Below are 19,130 nucleotides of genomic sequence, written 5' to 3'. Positions count from 1 at the left end.
CTTGCTCTTCAGAATCATCATAAGGTTGTGCTTGACATGCCAGGAGCGAACGCGTAATTAATATCATAATCATAATCATCGTGTCGGTTATTTTATAAGGTTTATCCTGTTCTGATCTGCTGCTATAATCTGTGTGGTTTATCCACATCGAGTTGCATTATTGTACAGTTTACGTTGGACGTAGACATACAATGGTCCAGTTGTCACTCAGAAATAATGAGCTCCATTATTGTGTAACATGCCTCACCTTTTGCCGAAGCAGTTCATGGTACCGAATGTTTTGTACTAGAGATGTAACATTAGATGTCCTTGTTTAGAATCCCCCCCGGCTGTATTAAAGCACAACAGTTCCGCCTTTAAATCTGTTTGAAAGAGTAGCGATAACTGTCAGATGTCACAGTGAGCTAACCGGGTAATTAGACTCACTTGACACTACATTCTAGAGTTGCACAGGTGTTGACATCTCTGTTTCATTTTCATTTTGGCTGTCACATTAATAGTTAATTTTCTGGCAATTATTTTATATTGTTTACTTGGTATACGATACACCCGATCTTTCGTGTAAATAAATACGGGGTACAGTCTTTGCTCAGGCTTAATTTTCTCATAAAGCACATTTTAAGGATTATGTACAGTCAGTTTGTTTGTTGAGTAGCAGGGTTCTGATTAGTTTATTTTGCAATAATGACCAGCTAACTGTTGTACATTTAATATTGTTGTACATTTAACTATTATACATTTAATATTGAAACATAATGTTACTTAATATTGAAACACGGGGACAGACAAACACGAGTAGCTATGCTGTGATTGACGGTGTAATATCTAGGGAAATACAATGCAATACTTGACGTATGATTTCTCAATAGTTTATATCTTCATATAGGTAAGCACCTTGATTCTTCCAAATCCTTTCAGAGATATGTTACTATAAAGGTATACTATAAACTATTATTTCAATGAATTACACTGTTAATTTTTTTTTTTGTGGAAATATTTTATTCATAAGCATTAATTCTCTAACTCGCTGCCTACTTTTTCACATTTCTCATTTGAAACTGAAGCATTTCTTAAATCTTTAGGTTGATTAAAAACAAGAGAAGTGACAGATTCTTGAAATATTATGATGATTTTTTTGATAATACCGCTGGTGCATAATGGTTTCCTCAGTATGTGTTTATAATGTTATCTCTCTTTTCTTTCTTTTCTTCTTTATTTCTCTTATTTTGTTTGTGAAACTTTACATAAAGATTTTATGTAATTTAATTCCTGTAGTAGAAGTTCTATCTGTTCTGCCTTTTCTATAATAATAATAAAAAACAAACAACAACAAGAATCATAAATGGATCAGTTGAAAAAGAAATACTGGTCCCACTTTATATTAAGTGGCTTTAACTACTATGTACTAACATTAAAATTAATAATTTGATACAATGGACTTATTGTGTACATGTTTTTACATTGTACTTATGTTTTGAAAATACCTGCATGTAATTACAGCTGTAATTAATTTATGTAATTACACTGGTGACCCTCCACTTACACCTTAACCCACTCTTAAACCTACCCATACCACCATACCTGTCCCTGACCTTACCCGTATCACACCTCTATAGCAGAAAAAGTGCTTTTACAATACAACATGAACACAAGAAGTACATTGTAGGCCTACTTATTTTTCGATGTAAGTACATAGTACTTACAGCCACATAATATAAAGTGGGACCAAAATACTTGATGTTTGATTTGAACACTGTGCTTCTGTAACTTCTTCTGAAGTGCTCTGCTTGTTATTAGTTCAGAGCAGAACATGTCATAACAGATCTGAGGAATTCTACTGAACATTTGCACTATTTGTCTGTATCAGGAATTTGCATCAAACTAAACCAATGCAAGCTTGAGCTAATGCTATTTAGCTAAAACATTAGTTTGATGGAGACAATTATAGCCATTAGCCATGACAGATCTGCTGGTGAAAATGAGAGTAAAAATGTAGAATGTCCACCAGACCTTTTACTGTCTGTGTGTAGCACCCACAGTTCTGCATATCCGTTAGAAGGAAGTTTACAAGGTTTGGTTATTCTGTCACAATGTAATAACTTGTTGGTAAAAAGGCTTTTTTTTAATAAAGGATGGGCTCAAAAGCAAAGCTGCAGCTTATAGCAAAGCACTGTGGCTCATTTTAAATATAAACTATAAAGTTAACTCAACTTAAAAAAAAAAAAAAAAAAAAAAAGGCAACCAGCTTTTCTCAACTTTCAAAGTTGTAGATTTTCCAATACATTTTTAGAAAATTAGACTAGTTGTTCACTATAATTACCATTTTAAGGCAAAATTAAGCTTCCCCAGCAAGTACATCCGAATGAAGTCTATTAAGAGTTTGTTGAAAGTTTAACAGGAGTTTGATTGAACCTAGTCTAACTTTAAGAAAAGAGTTTCCACAGCTATGTTGCACTGAAGTCCAGTGAACTCAAAGCTGCTTAGCAATTGATAGTTGAGTAGTTCAAGGAACTTCTATTTAACATTTTAAAATGTAAAATTGTAATATTTTGGTAGTCAGTAGATCAGTCAGTCTTAAAAATAGCGTGTCTATTTTTCACAGTGCATACGGAGAAACAACTAGAAACAGCTGCTTAATAAAGGATGGAAAGTGTCATATAAAACTAAATGGCGAGTTGGTGACCATATAGTTCAAAAGCTTCATATATGGACATCAGAAAGAAACATTTAATAATCAAGATGTCTCAAATGGCACCTTTAATGTTGAAGTTACTTCAATTGTTGCTCAAGTAGTTGCACAACTTTTCCTGAAGAGTTGAGGAAAGGGAAGCGGCCATTTCTGTTTTAGATTTGTACTCTTAACAATTGAAGACTGCTCCTCTTGTTCAATAGCAGACTTCTTCTAGCTTTAAAACTTTTAGACTTTACCAGAGGTTAGACTAGAGTCAACCTCAGCACTAATTCAAACAGATGGTTCTCCTCTTGTGTAAGCCTGAGAGAAGGCTGAGAAGAAAGATGTGTCTTGACTTGAAGACGCTTCACATCATTGATATACAACAGACCCTGTGATACTCAGCTGGAGATTTTTACCATAGAATCACAGATAATCACTATAGAATCTCATTATCTTAACACACCTGCTTCTGTCACATGATGAACTGACATCATTTGCTCCTGTCTCGTATCTTTTCATCTAAAAATGATCTCTCATACTGACATCTGTCTGTTATGCTAGAATAAAAGAGCATTATCAAAAGCAATATATTCTTTACAAATAGCGCAGCCTCTGGTTTCACAGTCACACAAATGTGTTTATGCCTAGAGTGTTGCTTGCAAATAATAGGGTACAATTATGATGAGCATTGTGCCTGCAACTGCTTCTTTACTTGCCTGAGTGAGCTGTTTTACAATCATGCATTTTGTCAGACTGATTTTGTGCAATATTTAATGTGTTGGAATTATTACATATATTTAAAAAAAATGTTTTACATGATAAATGATCTAAACAGTGTGGTGGATAAGTCTGTACGTATGTGCAAAAGTAGGAGTGTGTGAATGAGTGTTTGCAGCTGAATGGAAACAGCTTGTACTGTTTAAGTAGTTCTCTTTTCTAATCTTCCAATTACAGATTTATGGTACATTTGGGTTATTTTGGATTTAAGGTGGATTAAAAGTGGATTTGCTTCTCCTTTTTCAAACATGCAAAACCAAAAATTCGAAAACCAGTTAGTAGCCTATCTGGTGTGACCATCATTTGCCTCACGCAGTGCAACACATCTCCTTCGCATAGAGTTGATCAGGTTGTTGATTGTGGCCTGTGGTATGTTGGTCGTTGACTCTTCAATTGATGTGTGAAGTTGCTGGATATTGGCAGGACCTGGAACAAGCTGTCATATACGCCGATCCAGAGCATCCCAAACATGCTCAATGGGTGACATGTCCGGTGAGTATGCTGGCCATGCAAGAACTGGGATGTTTTCAGCTTCCAGGGATTGTGTGCAGATCCTTGCAACATGGCTCCGTGCATTATCATGCTGCAACATGAGGTGATGGTCGTGGATGAATGGCACAACAATGGGCCTCAGGATCTCGTCACGGTATCTCTGTGCATTCAAAATGCCATCAATAAAAGGCACCTGTGTTCGTGAAGATGCTGGATGTGGAGGTCCTGGGCTGGTGTGGTAACACGTGGTCTGCGGTTGTGAGGCCGGTTGGATGTACTGGCAAATTCTCTGAAACGCCTTTGGAGATGGCTTATGGTAGAGAAATGAACATTCAATTCACGGGCAACAGCTCTGGTGGACAGTCCTGCAGTCAGCATGCCAACTGCACACTCCCTCAAAACTTGCGACATATGTGGCATTGTGTTGTGTGATAAAACTGCACATTTTAGAGTGGCCTTTTATTGTGGCCAGCCTAAGGCACACCTGTGCAATAATCATGCTGTCTAATCAGCTTCTTGATATGCCACACCTGTGAGGTGGATGGATTATCTCGCCAAAGGAGAAGTGCTCACTAACACAGATTTAGACAGATTTGTGAACAATATTTGAGAGAAATATGCCTTTTGTGTACATAGAAAAAGTCTTAGGTCTTTGAGTTCAGCTCATGAAAAATGGGGGCAAAAACAAAAGTGCGTTTATAATTTTGTTCAGTGTATATAGACTTCCTCTTCAGCAAAAGCGTTGTACTTCATGAGGCTCAAATAAGCTCACATGACTGAAAACATGCACGTATTACATTACCAAAACATTATAATGTGCTGTACATAATACGGAGTGCTAATTATGTGAATGTCTTCATAAATTGATGGTGGATAACTTTGGGACAGTTCATGAACTAATTCTGTCTTTAACCTAAGAACCTCCTTTTTTGCACACTGGGTTTGTGAATATTCTGCTGATTGTGCTTTGGCAGTGTACTTGATAAGTCAGAGGTTTATGTGTAATTTGATAGTGATGGCTGTTCTTTTTATCTGCAGTGGGGTGTAACCATGGATATCAAAAACAACAGTTTCCCCAGTTTTGGTGAATTAGATGACTACCTTACCAGACGCAACTCTAACTTTGTGTGGCTTCTCGTTGGTAAGTGGGCATCTGATGTGATTTATACATTTTTTGTGGTCTACACATCATAATCAGCTAAGCTGTCTACACTTGAAGTGCCCAGTTAGAGTTATTCGCTCAATTTATTGTTAAGCATGCAGTTGATTGATTCGTTGATATGTATAGTGGATATTCTACGCTTATGCATAGTTTCAGCATTCCCAATGTAGACAGACTCAAGTTGACATGACACAATGTTCGGTGCAGACACAAGTATTACACTACCGTTCAAAAGTTTGGAGTCAACAATTACTTTTTTTATTAATATAAAATTAATACTTTTTGTCAGGAAGAACGCATTCAATTGATCAATAGTGTCAGTAAATACATTTAAAATTCTACTAAATATTTGTTTCAAATAAATGCTGTTCTTTTGAAAAGAAAATTCCAACAAAAATCTGCATATTAGAATAATTTCTGAAGGATCATGTGACACTGAAGACTGGAGTAATGATGCTGAAAATTCAGCTTTATTATCATAGGAGTAAGTTACATTTTAAAATATAATTAAATGTTATTTTAAATGTTACAATGTTACTGTTGTTGTTTTTTTAATCAAATAAATGCAGTCTTAGTGAGCATAAGAGACTTCTTAAAAAAACATTTACAACAAAAGTACCAACCCCAAACTTTTAAACGGTAGTGTATGTCTCTTGCCAGATTAGTTTAGACAGTGTTATATGTTCGTTAAGGGTAATATTCAGTTATTGAGGGCAGGGGTTTAAACATGTTTTCCACAGCCACTATTATGTCATGCGGATGGATCATATACCTGACATACTACAATTCCCGCAATATCGGACTCGTCCTCACCCTCATCATTAACCGACTCTATAAGAATGGATACATACACATCGGTGAGTTAGTCTCAATTCTGTTTTTATTTGCTCATTTTTCATGATTGATTTTTCTTTTCCTTCCATTTACTTATTTATTTATTTATTTATTTATTTATTTTACAGGCTCATTTTCATTCTCTGTGCTGTCCGGCAAGGTTATGTTCCGAGATGTCTATTTCATCAATGAAGATATGTCTATCAGGTACACAGACACATTAAAACTCTTTGTCCCTTATTTAATTCCTATTCTATTTTATTCCTATTTATGTTCAGTTGACACTCCTCTTATTACTGTTTGTTGACCATTATCACATTGTTATATCCCATCTTTTTTTACTCTATTTGTAAACTCATGTTTCAGAATTCAAGATGGGTTACTCATATTTCGTTGGTGGCAGATGTACAACCCCAAACAGAAACAACATGGTCAGTGCAAACACATAACAAACAACTCGCAAAAATTTATTTTTATTAACTTTATTTTGTTGCATTTATTCAACTGACATGTTTAATCATAACATTAATCCCAACATTTTTGTAAATGTTTTTTTGTAATTGTTGCTCTTTGATTGGATTGATCTGTACTTATATGTTGATTTAATGACAATTCTCCACAAATTGTGGGAAAAATGCATGTATAATGATATTTGAATGGTTCTACTGTGTTTCCAGACCCAAAGGCTGAGACACGGCTCTATGTCACTGTTAATGGCTTTGAGTTCCATGTGTATAATCGCACGGATCTGTACGCTCGGCTCCAGGAAACATTTGGCCTAGAGCCCACCCTTATCCCACCGCATCGGGATGAGGAGAAAGGGCGAGAGAGGGATAAATCCTTAGAGAGGTAAACACTGCACTAATAGCGCAAAAACTACTTAGATTCTGGTACATAAGATCAAAGGCGAGGTCATTTTTGAAATGTTCAAATACTTTTTTTCCTGGCTCAGCTTTTATTATGCAGAAATAACAATAAATAAGCTATTTATAGACTGATGTCTTCAGTTTGTAGACAGACCAGCCCAACATAAAAAAATCTGTCTGCTGAACAATGGATGATGGAAAGTGTTTGTGACACCTGTTTGAAAAAGTAAATTATTCTTTTGTTTGTTGACGTTAATGGTGCAGATATTACGTACTCCTTTCACCTTTAATGAAGCAAAATCAAATGGGTTTGTTTAATTTGCCAACATGAAGTGCAGACTGTGTTTGTGATGGCTACATATCCATTGATTGATTGTTCATTGAATTTTCTGTCTAAATATTTACTTGGAAGCATTCGCTGTATCGGTGCTCGTGAATGAAGATGTGTTTTTGTTATTTGTGAAGTGTTCATATCAAAGCTGAGACACAGGAACCGTCGTCTTCCTGGAGGTCTCTCATCCCTGTCATCAAAGTCAACATCAGTACAGTGAGTATTGCAGTCACAGTTTCTCCCATTCACCTGTATGACATCAGCATGCTGCTACCTGCGTCATTTATAGCCTATATTTAGAGCCGTACAATCTTCTGAAATATCACAAGGGACTGAAATAAACACTCTTGATATTGGCCATTCTTCAACTTGCATAACTCTCGCTGGTCTTGCTCTCAGGGTCGCGTAGCATTTGGAAATCACCATCTTCCTCAAACCCTCTGTATGAATTTTGATGACGCCTTCCTGACATATGCCACCAAACCACCCAGCAGCCACTTGGATCAGTTCATGCACATTGTAAAGGGTTCCCTGGAGAACGTCCGCGTCATGCTGGTGCCCAGCCCTCGATACCTGGGCCTTCAGAATGATGAGTGAGTCTAATAATCTCTAGTCTATCAGATTAGATTAGATTAGATTAGATTAGATTAGTTTAGATTCTACTTTATTGTCATTGTGTAAGTAGAGAGCCAATGAAATTGCTATCTATCTAACCTGATATATTATTTTAAGACTGCATTAAATCATTTAAGCACAGATTTTGGTTCTGTGACGTGTTAATTATTGATGAGTCCTTTGTAAATAGCTTTAAGTTTACACTTCCTCTCAAAAGTATGGAGTATGTGTGGCTTACCGAGGATGCATTTATTAAATCTAAAATACAGTAGAACTGTAATATTGTGAAATATTATTAAAATTGTTCTATATCTAGTATATATCCTCAGTGATGAACCATGATTTGTTTGCTAATGGCAAATTCTAGTAAAAGGATGGGCATTATCATTCAAGGCATATTATTTGACAGAATTTTTATATATATTTTTGAGTGCAAGATGTGTCATCAATATCTTTGGTCATTTTCTGTTCTTCGACTCATTTTAACATTAAGAGGAATCTTGCATATATAACACATGGACTAAAGGCTGCAAAGCGGATTTGGTATGCAGATGGTATGAAGTATGGCTAGTGGTCGACCGATAACGTTTTTTTGATTGCCGATATCTTAGAGAACAGGGTGGCATATATATATATATATATATGTATGTGTGTGTACCGTATATATATTTATTTATTTATTTATTATTTTGTTATTTTTTACTTGATATTTAATAAATTAGAAATAAATAATTTGAAAATGAATAAAAAAAATACCGCTAAAATAAAAATGACCACTTCAGTGCAAATGATGTGTAGTATAAATAGAGAAGATGCTATGTACAGCTGATAATGAGGTATATGTGGCCAGTGACCATACCGATGCACATGGCATTGTGTATAAATAGAATATGGAAGAATATGGCAATATGACTGGATTGATGCAGAATAACAGGGTATAATAAATAATAAATGACAAATGACCACTGCAGTTCAAATGATATGATATACAAATAAAGATAAGTTAAGAAGAGGAGGGACATTTCTTAGTTACACAAGCAACACTTTTGTACAGCTTTTTTTTACACAGTTATACCTGGTAATGACAAGTGACCATTGCAGTGCAAAGCACATGGTTAGAATAGAGCACTGAGTGACACGGGGTGAAAATAATGCTTCAAATAATGAGGTCAAGTATTGTTAAAATAGTGCAAATCTGCAAAATGGCAGAAATACAGTACAGATTGTTCAGCTACAGATGTGAAGTTGGACACTTATTTAGGTGAAGCAGCCAGAGTGAGAGTACCATAGTCTTTCACTGCATTATCTATTGTTATTTAAATATTATCATCAAGGGTTATTAATGTGCTGTTTTAAACACAAGGCTAATTTAATTAATCAGAGCTGTTCATTTTTCATTAGTTACAATTAGATGCACTGATCTGTGTAATTTAATTTAGATTGAAAATAATATTGACATAATGACCTGAACATTAATTGCTTCTCATATAGATCAGGTTTTTCCCAATGCCAATTATGGATTAGCTGAAAGTAAATGCAGGTTAATCTTCATTGATGATTGAACTGCTGTGCTAGAAGATTAGTGTTGGTTGTCAACCGCTTGATCAGTAATGATTAGTGATCTGTTAGATTGATGTAGCAGTTGTCTAAAAAGTGATTTCTTGTCTCTAGACCTCCCAGGCTCATGGGGGAGGGATTTGTGGTCATGCAGTCCAATGATGTGGACATCTATTACTACCAGGATGAACCAGGTGAACATATGCTTTGTCTTTCATTAATTTTGAAAGTATAAGGCTGGGTTGTTGGATATAATCACTTAAACAGTGGGTATTTTGGTGTAGATTAAGTGTCTTCACATAAATGTTTCCTGTGTATGAATGATTTTTTAGGTTTGGTCCCAGAGGAAGTTGAGAATGGAGATACCGAAGCCTGCTCTGAAGATGCCAAACTACAGGACTTGCCTCCATGCTGGGGTTTGGACATTGTATGTGGCAAAGGGACAGACTTTAACTATGGCCCATGGGCTGACAGACAGAGGTACCTGCACACAATCACACTAATATGGTTGTAATTGGCCGTGTTTTTGTTATTCAGGTTATACAAGGCTTATTAAAGCTAAAAAATGTATGTGGAGTTCTGTTTTTCTGCTGATTATTAATACTAATGCAAAAGACAGCCGCAGGCACAGATCTGATGTTTCGAAACACATTTTCGTAATTTACCATTGACTTGGTACTGAAGCACTGGTACACCACTGTTCAAAGTTTGATGTCTGTAAGATTTTGTAGCTGTTTTTTACATTAGTTTCTTAGGATCACCAAGGCTAAATTCACAGTGCAGTATAACTATTTTCTATTTGAATATATTTTAAAATGTAATTTATTCCTCTGATGGCAAGGCTGAATTTTCAGCAGCCAACACTCCAGTCTCAGGGTCACATGATCCTTCAGAAATCATTCTAATATGATCATATTATGCTTCTCAAGAAACGTTTTTTTATTATTATCAATGTTGAAAACAGTTGTGCTGCTTAATATTTTTGTGGAAACCATTATAGATTAAAATAGAGATCATTATAAATCTTTGCTATCACTTTTGATCAGTTTAATTTCTTAATTACCCCAAACATTTGAATGATACTGTACTTTTATAGTCCATTCTTGACATTTGTGATTTGACCCCTACAGAGACAGCCTGTGGAAGTTCTTCCTGCCTGCAGACTATCAGCCAATGAAAGTGAGCGATGTTGCCACACCAGGCAAACCCCGACAAATCCTTGCCTTTGAGCTGCGTATGAACATCATAGCTGATGCAACAATAGACTTGCTATTCACCAAAAATAGGGTATTTACACACATACACTCCTAATGATTAATTTCTGAGTCTCACACTCCTATGTGTAAACGTTTTCTAGGGCAATGTAGGCTTGCAATCATAAGAATATAAAATCCTGAGCAAGAATGTGAACCTCTGTCTTTGTTCATTCACTAACCCATAATCCATTTGGCTTCACAGGAGACTAATGCGGTCCATGTGAATGTAGGAGCAGGTTCTTACCTCGAGGTCAACATACCCATGACTGTTGGGGAGAATGGTAACTGTCAAAGCTTACGGAAAAATGACTCAAGTAGTTTTTGAGGGTGACATTTGACCGTTTTGTTTGTTTAAATGTACACTATATAACTTTGGGTTAAAAAAACAAAACTGCATGCATTTCACGGAAGAACGTTGTTTTGGTTGTGCTTCGGCTCTGCGTGACTGCGAATGAATACGACCCTTCACAATTGATAATGCTTTACAATGAACTCTGTTAGAGAGCTACATATGGCAGTTTATCTGTTCAATAAAATACCTTACTCACCTGTTGAGTAGTAAACGCCATCTCCGCGTCACTTTTACAACATTTCAAATCCCTCAGTTCTCGCCATCTACGAAAAGCCAAGCCAGTGTTGATTCTTGTTTTATTACGAGCTCTGTTGCGTTCACTTTTTGCTGGCAGACTCTCATCTGTTCCCGGAGGTTTGAAATTTAGCGTGCTCCATGTCAACCTCATCGTGACAACTAAACTATGCCACTACCACACCATATACACGTCAAAGTAGCCGTAGCAAATAAACAAAGTAGCGACGAATGTACGCAATTTCCCACGAAAACCATCCTGTCAGGTATAACATATAAAGACTTATAATAGACTTACCGTAGTGAATCAGGGTAAGAGAAAAACACCTTGTGGAAGAAGGATTGATGAGGTATTGACTCATTATTTAATTTTTTTTTCATTTTAAACAAAAAAAAGTTACATAGTGTACATTTAATGTTAATTTAACTTGACACATTATATTATGAATGGCAGTTTTCCCCTCCTGTTTCATATCTTGCTAATACTGTTTTTGTCTTTAACCTCTGTTTAGGTTATTCTCCCACTGTTAAAGGCCAGTTATTACATGTTGATACAACCAGCAGTATGCAGTACAGGACACTGCTAGAGGCTGAGATGCTTGCTGTGAGTACAGCTCATGATTTTGTGTGTTTGTAAGAGATATGCAAAACTACACATTTTCAACATTGACTAGTCTGGTCTGACCTATTCATACAGACTCCAAGCATAGCCCTTCAAATAAGCTGAGTAACTAAACTTTTAATGCAGAAAACTATGCTATTCTTCACTAAAACAGGTAAAGGGAACATTGCTTGCTGCAGGCGATTTGAGATCTGACAGTAATTGTCTTGATATTTATTGTTGAAGAGGGTAAATTTGTTACAAAACTTGAATTTAGAGAAGTAATCTTTGTAATATTTCATATATTGCATTTTATGAGGCCAATTTCCAATTTGCTGACATTTGCCCACTCAGCACTTGTTTTTGTAAAATCTTTGGGGAGGGCATAGATGTGTTTAGGGCTTTTGAAACAAGTGATGATTATAAACTCTGAGTTTTATTAGGGATAACTGTAATTTAGTACCTAAATCTACTCATTCTCTTAATGTCCTTTTACATTAAATGTTCAGCTTAAAAATGCATGGGACATATTTTGCATCATATTCCCCAAAAAACACTTATAGTACCTTAAAATCCTAAAGCTAAAATAAACTAAATTAAAAAAGTTAAATAAAACAACTGGTGAACTATCCTGCATATTAACAACTGTCTTTGAACTCCTCAGTTTCATGTCATAGCCAGTTATCCGCGAGTGTGGAATATGCCCCAGTCCTGGCAGTGTGAAATCGAGGTTTACAAAGCCACGTACCACTTCATCTATGCACAGAAAAACTTCTTCACAGGTAATGTTTCTCTCTTACCTGTAAGTTACCATGAGCTGATATCTGTCCTCCGGCTGACCTCCTCCTGTTGTGATCCGTAGATCTGATCCAGGACTGGGCAAGCGACAGTGAACCGGACATCTACTCATTCGTTCCATATTCATGGAAGTTTAAGATACTTTTTCACCAGTTTGAGATGATTTGGGCCGCCAATCAGCACAACTGGATCGACTGCTCCACCAAACAGCAGGAGAATGGTAAGCAAGACTTTCATAATGGATGCAAGACTGAAAAATAATATAGAGTTTGAGAAAGAAAACACTATAAGGAAATCTAACAAATTAATACGGCTTTGAAAACGCATGGCACGCAATTCTGAAACTATATAATTCTATAAATTAGTCACTAATCAACTAGCTGGTTGTTGGAAAATTAGTCAACCCATTTCTAATTGTGTATGTTTATACATGATGGTGGTTTGAATTGTATTTGTTGGATTATATTAAAATATATTTTTTCTATCATCCAAAAGTTGGTCTATCAATTTTTTTTAAAAGATCTACCGTTCTGTCGTTTCTTCGTCCAAAAGAAGAACTTTTGTTGTATTTATTTATTGATTACTTGCTGATTGATAAGCATAATGCATAGAATGCTTCTGAAAAGTAATTTAGTTAAAAGCCAAAGTAAAAATGTTTTAGCATTTTTGCAAAATATTTTTTTTATTTTTTGACTATTTGACTATTTGAGATCTAAACAGATTAGTAGTATGGATAGTAATTTCCATGCTTTCCTGTAGTAGTGCTGAACAAAAGGAATTTTAAAATGCCATCAAGCTCACTGCTGAACATCAGTTTAAACTCTAGAGTTTGGTTTTATTTAGAATTTTCCTTGATTTCTGAAAAACTCACAACCTGCTCATGCTCTTTGTCTGTAGTTTATATCGCTGCCTGTGGGGAAACGCTGAATATTGACTTCACTTTGCCCTTTCACGAGTTTGTCCCGGCCACCTGTAACACACGTTTCTGTTTGAGAGTGAGTGTACACCCTTGCAAACATTTACACGCACTTGTCTGCTGTGCTGAATGATGTGTGATCAAGCATTACAGCCTGACATTAAAACATCAGCGTTCACCTAAATCCACTCCTAATGACACTGAACTTCCATACAGGCAGAGGACACAGACATGCGCTTGTGTCTGCCTGACTGTAACCCCAGCCGGTACCCGCTACTCACCCTTACTAAGGATTACCAGCATTACAAGACCCCTCCAGAAAACAATATGCCAACAGAGGGGCAAGGAGCACCTCCCAAAAACAGCAAACCTCGCTGGAGGAACATGACTCAAGCGTAAGTAAAAGAACACCATTGCTCTATTTCTGTCCCTCATCTTTTCTGCTGCTTCTTGCTTGCGCTGCCCTTTGACTCTTCTGTTGTGTGTGTGTGTGTGTGTTTGTTTCCAGGGCTGGTTGGGTGGACTGCTGGAGTGTGCCGAACTTCCTGCTGATTATAGACTATACATGGCATCCCATCTACCCTCAGAAATCTGACCAGCAGCTCAAACAATCATGTAGGTGTTTGAATAATACCAATAAATCATGCAAAAACTTACTGTATAGATAAGTATCTAGTGACCAAAATAGGGTAAAAAAAAACAAACAAAAAAACAACATCATAAAGTGCATAGTGGGATGCTTTTTAAACTGTATTTATGCTGGACATTTAATTTGGGGCCCATTGGCCAATATGTGAGATGCATGTTTAACTCTGGAAGAAAATAGAAGATCCTTACATAAAACATAAGATTCTTACATAGAATATTTATACCAAATGTTTTAACTTGTAACTATTACTTATTTATATACAGTTATACACCATTACTTATTTATATACAGTTATACACCATATAAAAGCACAAATAAATGTGGCATTTTTTTATAAATGGTTTGTCAATATTGTATTATCTATATATATATAATGTGAATCAGTTTACTTAAATTAGTTATATTTTTTAAAGTTCTGTAATTGTTAATACACAATAAATAAATAAAAAGTTCATAGCACTAAAAAACAATAATTAAAATGTTTTTTTGTAAACTTTGTAAAAAAAATTCAAGCATTTAAGCAAAATACTTAGTCTAATTTCAAATGATCGATTAAATGAATCAGTTCAGTTAAGTGTCACAACTTTTGATTTGCAGTGTAGTGAATACGTTTACTTATATTATCTCTGTGTCTAATAAGTATATTCAAGAATCTGACCTGTTTACACTTCACCTTACATTACGTGTTTTTTGCAGTGTCAGAAATAGAGGAGTCCATGCTGTCAGCACTGCGCCCGCCAGAGCTCGCTCCACCTGTGCCTCCTCCACCTCGAATCTCCTCTGACCCCAGCTTGCTGCCCCCTGACCGGTTACATGTGGAGATGGAGCTGAGCCCAGACTCCCACATCACCCTTTATGGTCCTCTCCTCAGAGCGCTGGTGTCCATCAAGGTACACATGTATACATATGTACTCAACTTCAAGTCGCCATGAAACAGAAATTGCGAGAGACTTTTCTTTCGTATTGTGACGTAAATCCCAGTGAATCAGCTTAATGAACAAGACAGAATGTTGGGTGGGACTTGATTTTGTCCATCTGGAATTGATTGGATGGTTGTGGTTTGCTTTTGCTGTGATGTCATGTGAGAGACAGGTTGTCCCGGCCTCTAGCCATTAAACACGTCATTAGAGAAAAGAAGAGATGTCACTGCAAGAGGGAGGGGAAGTTATTTTGATTAAAGATTATGAGGGCACATGCATTTAAAAAAAATAATAATGATGTGCATAGGTATATTATTTATAATATTCCATTAAAAATAAGAATTCAATTTTGAATTCATTGTGACTTTAAACTGTGCAGATGTGTCTAATCACTAAAACCACTGACTCATATTTATTCAAACTCGTGTTCTACAAAACCCCTGTTATTTTCCTCTGTGAAACACAAAATGGTAATTCTCTTCCTCTTTTTCCATATAGTGACAGTTCATAATGACAGATACAAATAACAGAGAAATGAGGGGGAGTAAATGATGACTTTTTTTGGCTGCAATATCCCAACGATTGTCGTTGAATGTAATGTGCAGGAAAACTATTTCGGAGAGGATGACATGTACACAGACTTTGAGGAGTCTCTGTCCAGCCCTGTGCTGAGCTCCTGCTCTTCGTCATCTGGTTGGACCAGAGTTGGCCTGGAGGAGAACCGCTCTAAAGACGCACCACATCCTCTCTCCTTACGGCCATGGGACATCACCGTACTCGTCAATCTGCACAAGGTCCATGGACGCCTTCCAACGGTCAGTACCGCTTCAGAGGAAACCAGTGATTTCATTCATAGAAGCCAGTGTCCTAGACATCAGTGATGACATCATTGTTAAATTAGCATATTTGTGATAGTGTGACTATTGTTTTGATGCCTTGCAGGCACTGATATGTCCTTTAGGAATCGCAAGTGTGGTTGTAAGTCTTGTTTGTGCTCTTGTCTGCAGCACTGTAGCAGTGACGGCCCAGAGGGTCCTACAGGCTTCCTGGAGCGTCTTTGCTTTGAGATGAAGAAGGGTTATAAGGAGACCATGCTACAGCTTGTTCTCTCGCCTCTACATGTGTTTGTCAGCGATAACTATCAGGTGGGAGTGGGAGGAAGTGACCCCATTCATATTCTCTCAGGTGCTGGTATTTAAAGTCATGTTTCTGTATTGGGTAATTTATTCCCTTCTGTGTGTTTAGCGGCCTACGGTTGATGCTGTGCTGCGAGATGGGCATCTGAGCCTCTCAGGGTTGCAGATGAGAGCCCACGCCATGTTCTCAGTGGAGGGCTTACCGGCGGGCAGTGACACACTCGAATATGCTTGGCTCATCGACGTTCAGGCCGGAGCTCTCACAGGAAGAGTTAGTGTGCCACAGGTGACTCAGTCATTCATTTTGACACTACAAAAGGGATGCTTGACATTTGTAAAGGAATATTTCTAGCAATATCTGTGGCATAATGACCTCATACAAAGATTATTTTGATGCGTCCCTCTTTGTGTTTGATTGAATGAAAATGTTTACAGAAGTTACACTTATAATAGAAATAAAACGGGCATGTGGGCCAGAGAATTTAAAAGCAAGAATGTGAAGGTTGGAGTTTTGTTAAAGCACCTACAGTATGTGAAAATCCACAGAAAAGAAAGTTCGAACATTTAATTGTATTGCTGCTTACTTCCTGTTTGTTTGTACGCACTGAGGGACACATCAAAATTGTCATAGGTAATCAACAGAATGCCACATAAAGAAATTTTTTATATTTTTTGTGCTTATTATTAATTTCATCTTATTCATACCTTATACTCTACCAATGAAAAGTAATATATATTTTTTTAATTAAAGAAATGAATGCTTTTAATCAGAAAGGACACATTATATTGATCAAAAGTGACAGTAAAGACATTTATAATGTTACAAAAGATCTGCATTTCAAATAAATCCTGTTCTTTTGAAATTTCTATTCATCAAAGAATCCTGAAAAAATTGATCAGTTTCCACAAAAATATTAATCAGCACAACATTGATACTTTTTCATTATTGATAATACCGTAATAAGAAATCTTACTTGTGCACTAAATGAAATCTGAAATGTTCCTTTTACATCAGTTTAACATTTGTATGAAATATCAAACCAAAAGATCTTTTATAGTTATTATAATTTATAACAATTTATTGTAATTTATAGTTTTTTTTTTTTGCCATGCATCTGGCATTTGAGGCTGATATAGCAATAAAAATAAATTTGTCATTGTCATTAATATTACGTATTTATATATATAAAGGTAATCCAAACAAATTGTGAACCTTCACATATTTTCCCCCTTAAAAAGCTACTAAGTGTGACACTAAAAGAGAGATTATTCAGAAATTATTATTTGACTCTAGTAACCGCATTAATCACAGTTTAGTGTTAATCACTGGTTGTGTTTGTTTCAGTGTGCGTCTCTTCTGGAGTGGGGCGAGAGCTTTGTGTTTCATGTACTGTCCCGAGAGTTCCAGCTTGAACAGCCAAAACCATCTGTCACCTGCCAACATGGAGTTGATCGTAGAGTCTGTGATGCCAAGGTATTACAGAAACACTCACACACATCCCCGAGTTGTCATATTCACACCATTTTCAAAATGACTACACTACTGAGTCTTTGTCTGTATGTGTAGAATGCAGCCTTGCCTGGTCCCTGTCGCACATCAGAGGATCTGAAGTACACCATGACTCGACTGACAGTTGATGGAGCCCAGGTTTTCATTGTTGAACACGGATGTGCAGCCAATATTAAGGTTCGTGACTATCAGAGATGATTATGTACACTACCAGACAAAAGTTTGAAGTAATTACATTTTTTCATATGTTTTTGAAAGAATCCTCTTATGCTCAACAAGGCTGCATTTATTTAATCAAAAATACAGTACATACTTAGATTGTAAAGAACTGTTTTGTCTATGCCCATCAGACCGGAGCCTTGCGGTTGGCCACGTGCAATCTGCACACAGCTGCTGTCGGTGAAGGCATCAGTGCCGTTCTGCAAGACGTAGTGATCGCTCAGTTCATCGAGCAACAGGAAGTTGCACGGCTTGGCCTCCCTCCGCCCCTCCTTCGGCGCTCTCATTGGCTTGAAGCCGGTTCGGTGAACTTTAACCTCATGACGGCTGATGTGGCTTTAGCCGCTGACCATCCAGCCAAATATGAGGTCCAGAGGCAGTTCCTGGAGCTTCATGACATGAAAACAAAAAGGTTCAAGCATATCTTTTTTTGTATTTTGTCTATTGCTTAATGTGCAGGCAAACATATTTACCATATTGTTATGTGTGTTTTAGACTTTGGTTCCTTTGGCCGGAGGAGAAATATAAGCGAAGCCGGAATCGCTGTGGTTGTCTTGGTGGATGCCGTTTTTTCGGCGGCTCGGTTGGTGGCCTGGACTTCTTCCGTTTGGAGGAAATCACACCCTCATCAAGCTCCGCTTTCTCCAGCGTCAGTGCAGAGAGTGACTTGTCCTATGGACAGTCATTATTACATCCAGGAGAATGGATCATCACTAAGGAAACTCCTAAACTTCCTGATGGTATATTCTTTTTTGTGTGGCTTTGATGATGGCGATTAGGTTTCATGTAAATTATGCTTACTTTATTGCTTTACTTACAGCCAAAGGTGTCGCTATGCGAAGAGATGTGTGTTCTCCTGCTCCGATGGTGGACTTGGAGAAACGTGGCCAGCACCTTAGTCTTCACGTACCTCTGCGCTCTCACAGCTCTGCCTCTTCCTCTGAGGAAAACTCTTCCTCCAGTGCTGCCCTGCCTCTGTTAGCTGGAGAACGAGAGAGTCCCTCCCCTTCTATTGAGTGAGTTAGACTCGTGCTTCTGTACCGTATAAAACAATTCCAGTTCCATAACGTCTTAATATCTCAATTGTGAGTTAGTCTTGCAATGGAAACTTTGTATTTCACAATTAGACTTTTATTCCTTATTTTAAACTTTCTCACCTTTTTAATATGAGGTGGAATTGGGCTCCAATAATAACCGTTGTCATATGAAAAATAACTTTACTGGCACTTTG

At 36.9% G+C, this 19,130-nt stretch overlaps 1 protein-coding gene across 4 annotated transcripts in view; it reads left to right on the top strand.

Moving 5' to 3' along the window:
• The window catches only part of kiaa1109 (KIAA1109), a 55,125-nt gene that overhangs the window by 341 nt on the left and 35,654 nt on the right, over positions 1–19,130 (top strand). For all 4 annotated transcript variants that reach the window (XM_082154701.1, XM_082154702.1, XM_082154700.1 and 1 more), the window contains exons 2-27: positions 4,982–5,084; positions 5,846–5,962; positions 6,068–6,146; positions 6,306–6,370; positions 6,617–6,788; positions 7,271–7,352; positions 7,536–7,729; positions 9,423–9,502; positions 9,641–9,788; positions 10,439–10,595; positions 10,767–10,845; positions 11,663–11,754; positions 12,416–12,533; positions 12,614–12,769; positions 13,447–13,544; positions 13,682–13,860; positions 13,974–14,080; positions 14,811–15,004; positions 15,640–15,849; positions 16,042–16,179; positions 16,280–16,456; positions 17,516–17,644; positions 17,738–17,857; positions 18,031–18,311; positions 18,395–18,639; positions 18,720–18,915. In XM_082154701.1, the coding sequence (XP_082010827.1) occupies positions 4,994–5,084; positions 5,846–5,962; positions 6,068–6,146; positions 6,306–6,370; positions 6,617–6,788; positions 7,271–7,352; positions 7,536–7,729; positions 9,423–9,502; positions 9,641–9,788; positions 10,439–10,595; positions 10,767–10,845; positions 11,663–11,754; positions 12,416–12,533; positions 12,614–12,769; positions 13,447–13,544; positions 13,682–13,860; positions 13,974–14,080; positions 14,811–15,004; positions 15,640–15,849; positions 16,042–16,179; positions 16,280–16,456; positions 17,516–17,644; positions 17,738–17,857; positions 18,031–18,311; positions 18,395–18,639; positions 18,720–18,915 (3,704 nt within the window). In that variant the 5' untranslated portion in view covers positions 4,982–4,993. The remainder of the gene's footprint in view (positions 1–4,981; positions 5,085–5,845; positions 5,963–6,067; positions 6,147–6,305; positions 6,371–6,616; positions 6,789–7,270; positions 7,353–7,535; positions 7,730–9,422; positions 9,503–9,640; positions 9,789–10,438; positions 10,596–10,766; positions 10,846–11,662; positions 11,755–12,415; positions 12,534–12,613; positions 12,770–13,446; positions 13,545–13,681; positions 13,861–13,973; positions 14,081–14,810; positions 15,005–15,639; positions 15,850–16,041; positions 16,180–16,279; positions 16,457–17,515; positions 17,645–17,737; positions 17,858–18,030; positions 18,312–18,394; positions 18,640–18,719; positions 18,916–19,130) is intronic.

This window comes from Leuciscus leuciscus (assembly GCF_965113295.1).
Source record: "Leuciscus leuciscus genome assembly, chromosome: 22".
Lineage (NCBI taxonomy): Eukaryota > Metazoa > Chordata > Actinopteri > Cypriniformes > Leuciscidae > Leuciscus > Leuciscus leuciscus.
Note: the sequence above shows the minus strand (reverse complement) of the source record. Positions and strands in the feature narration are given on the sequence as shown.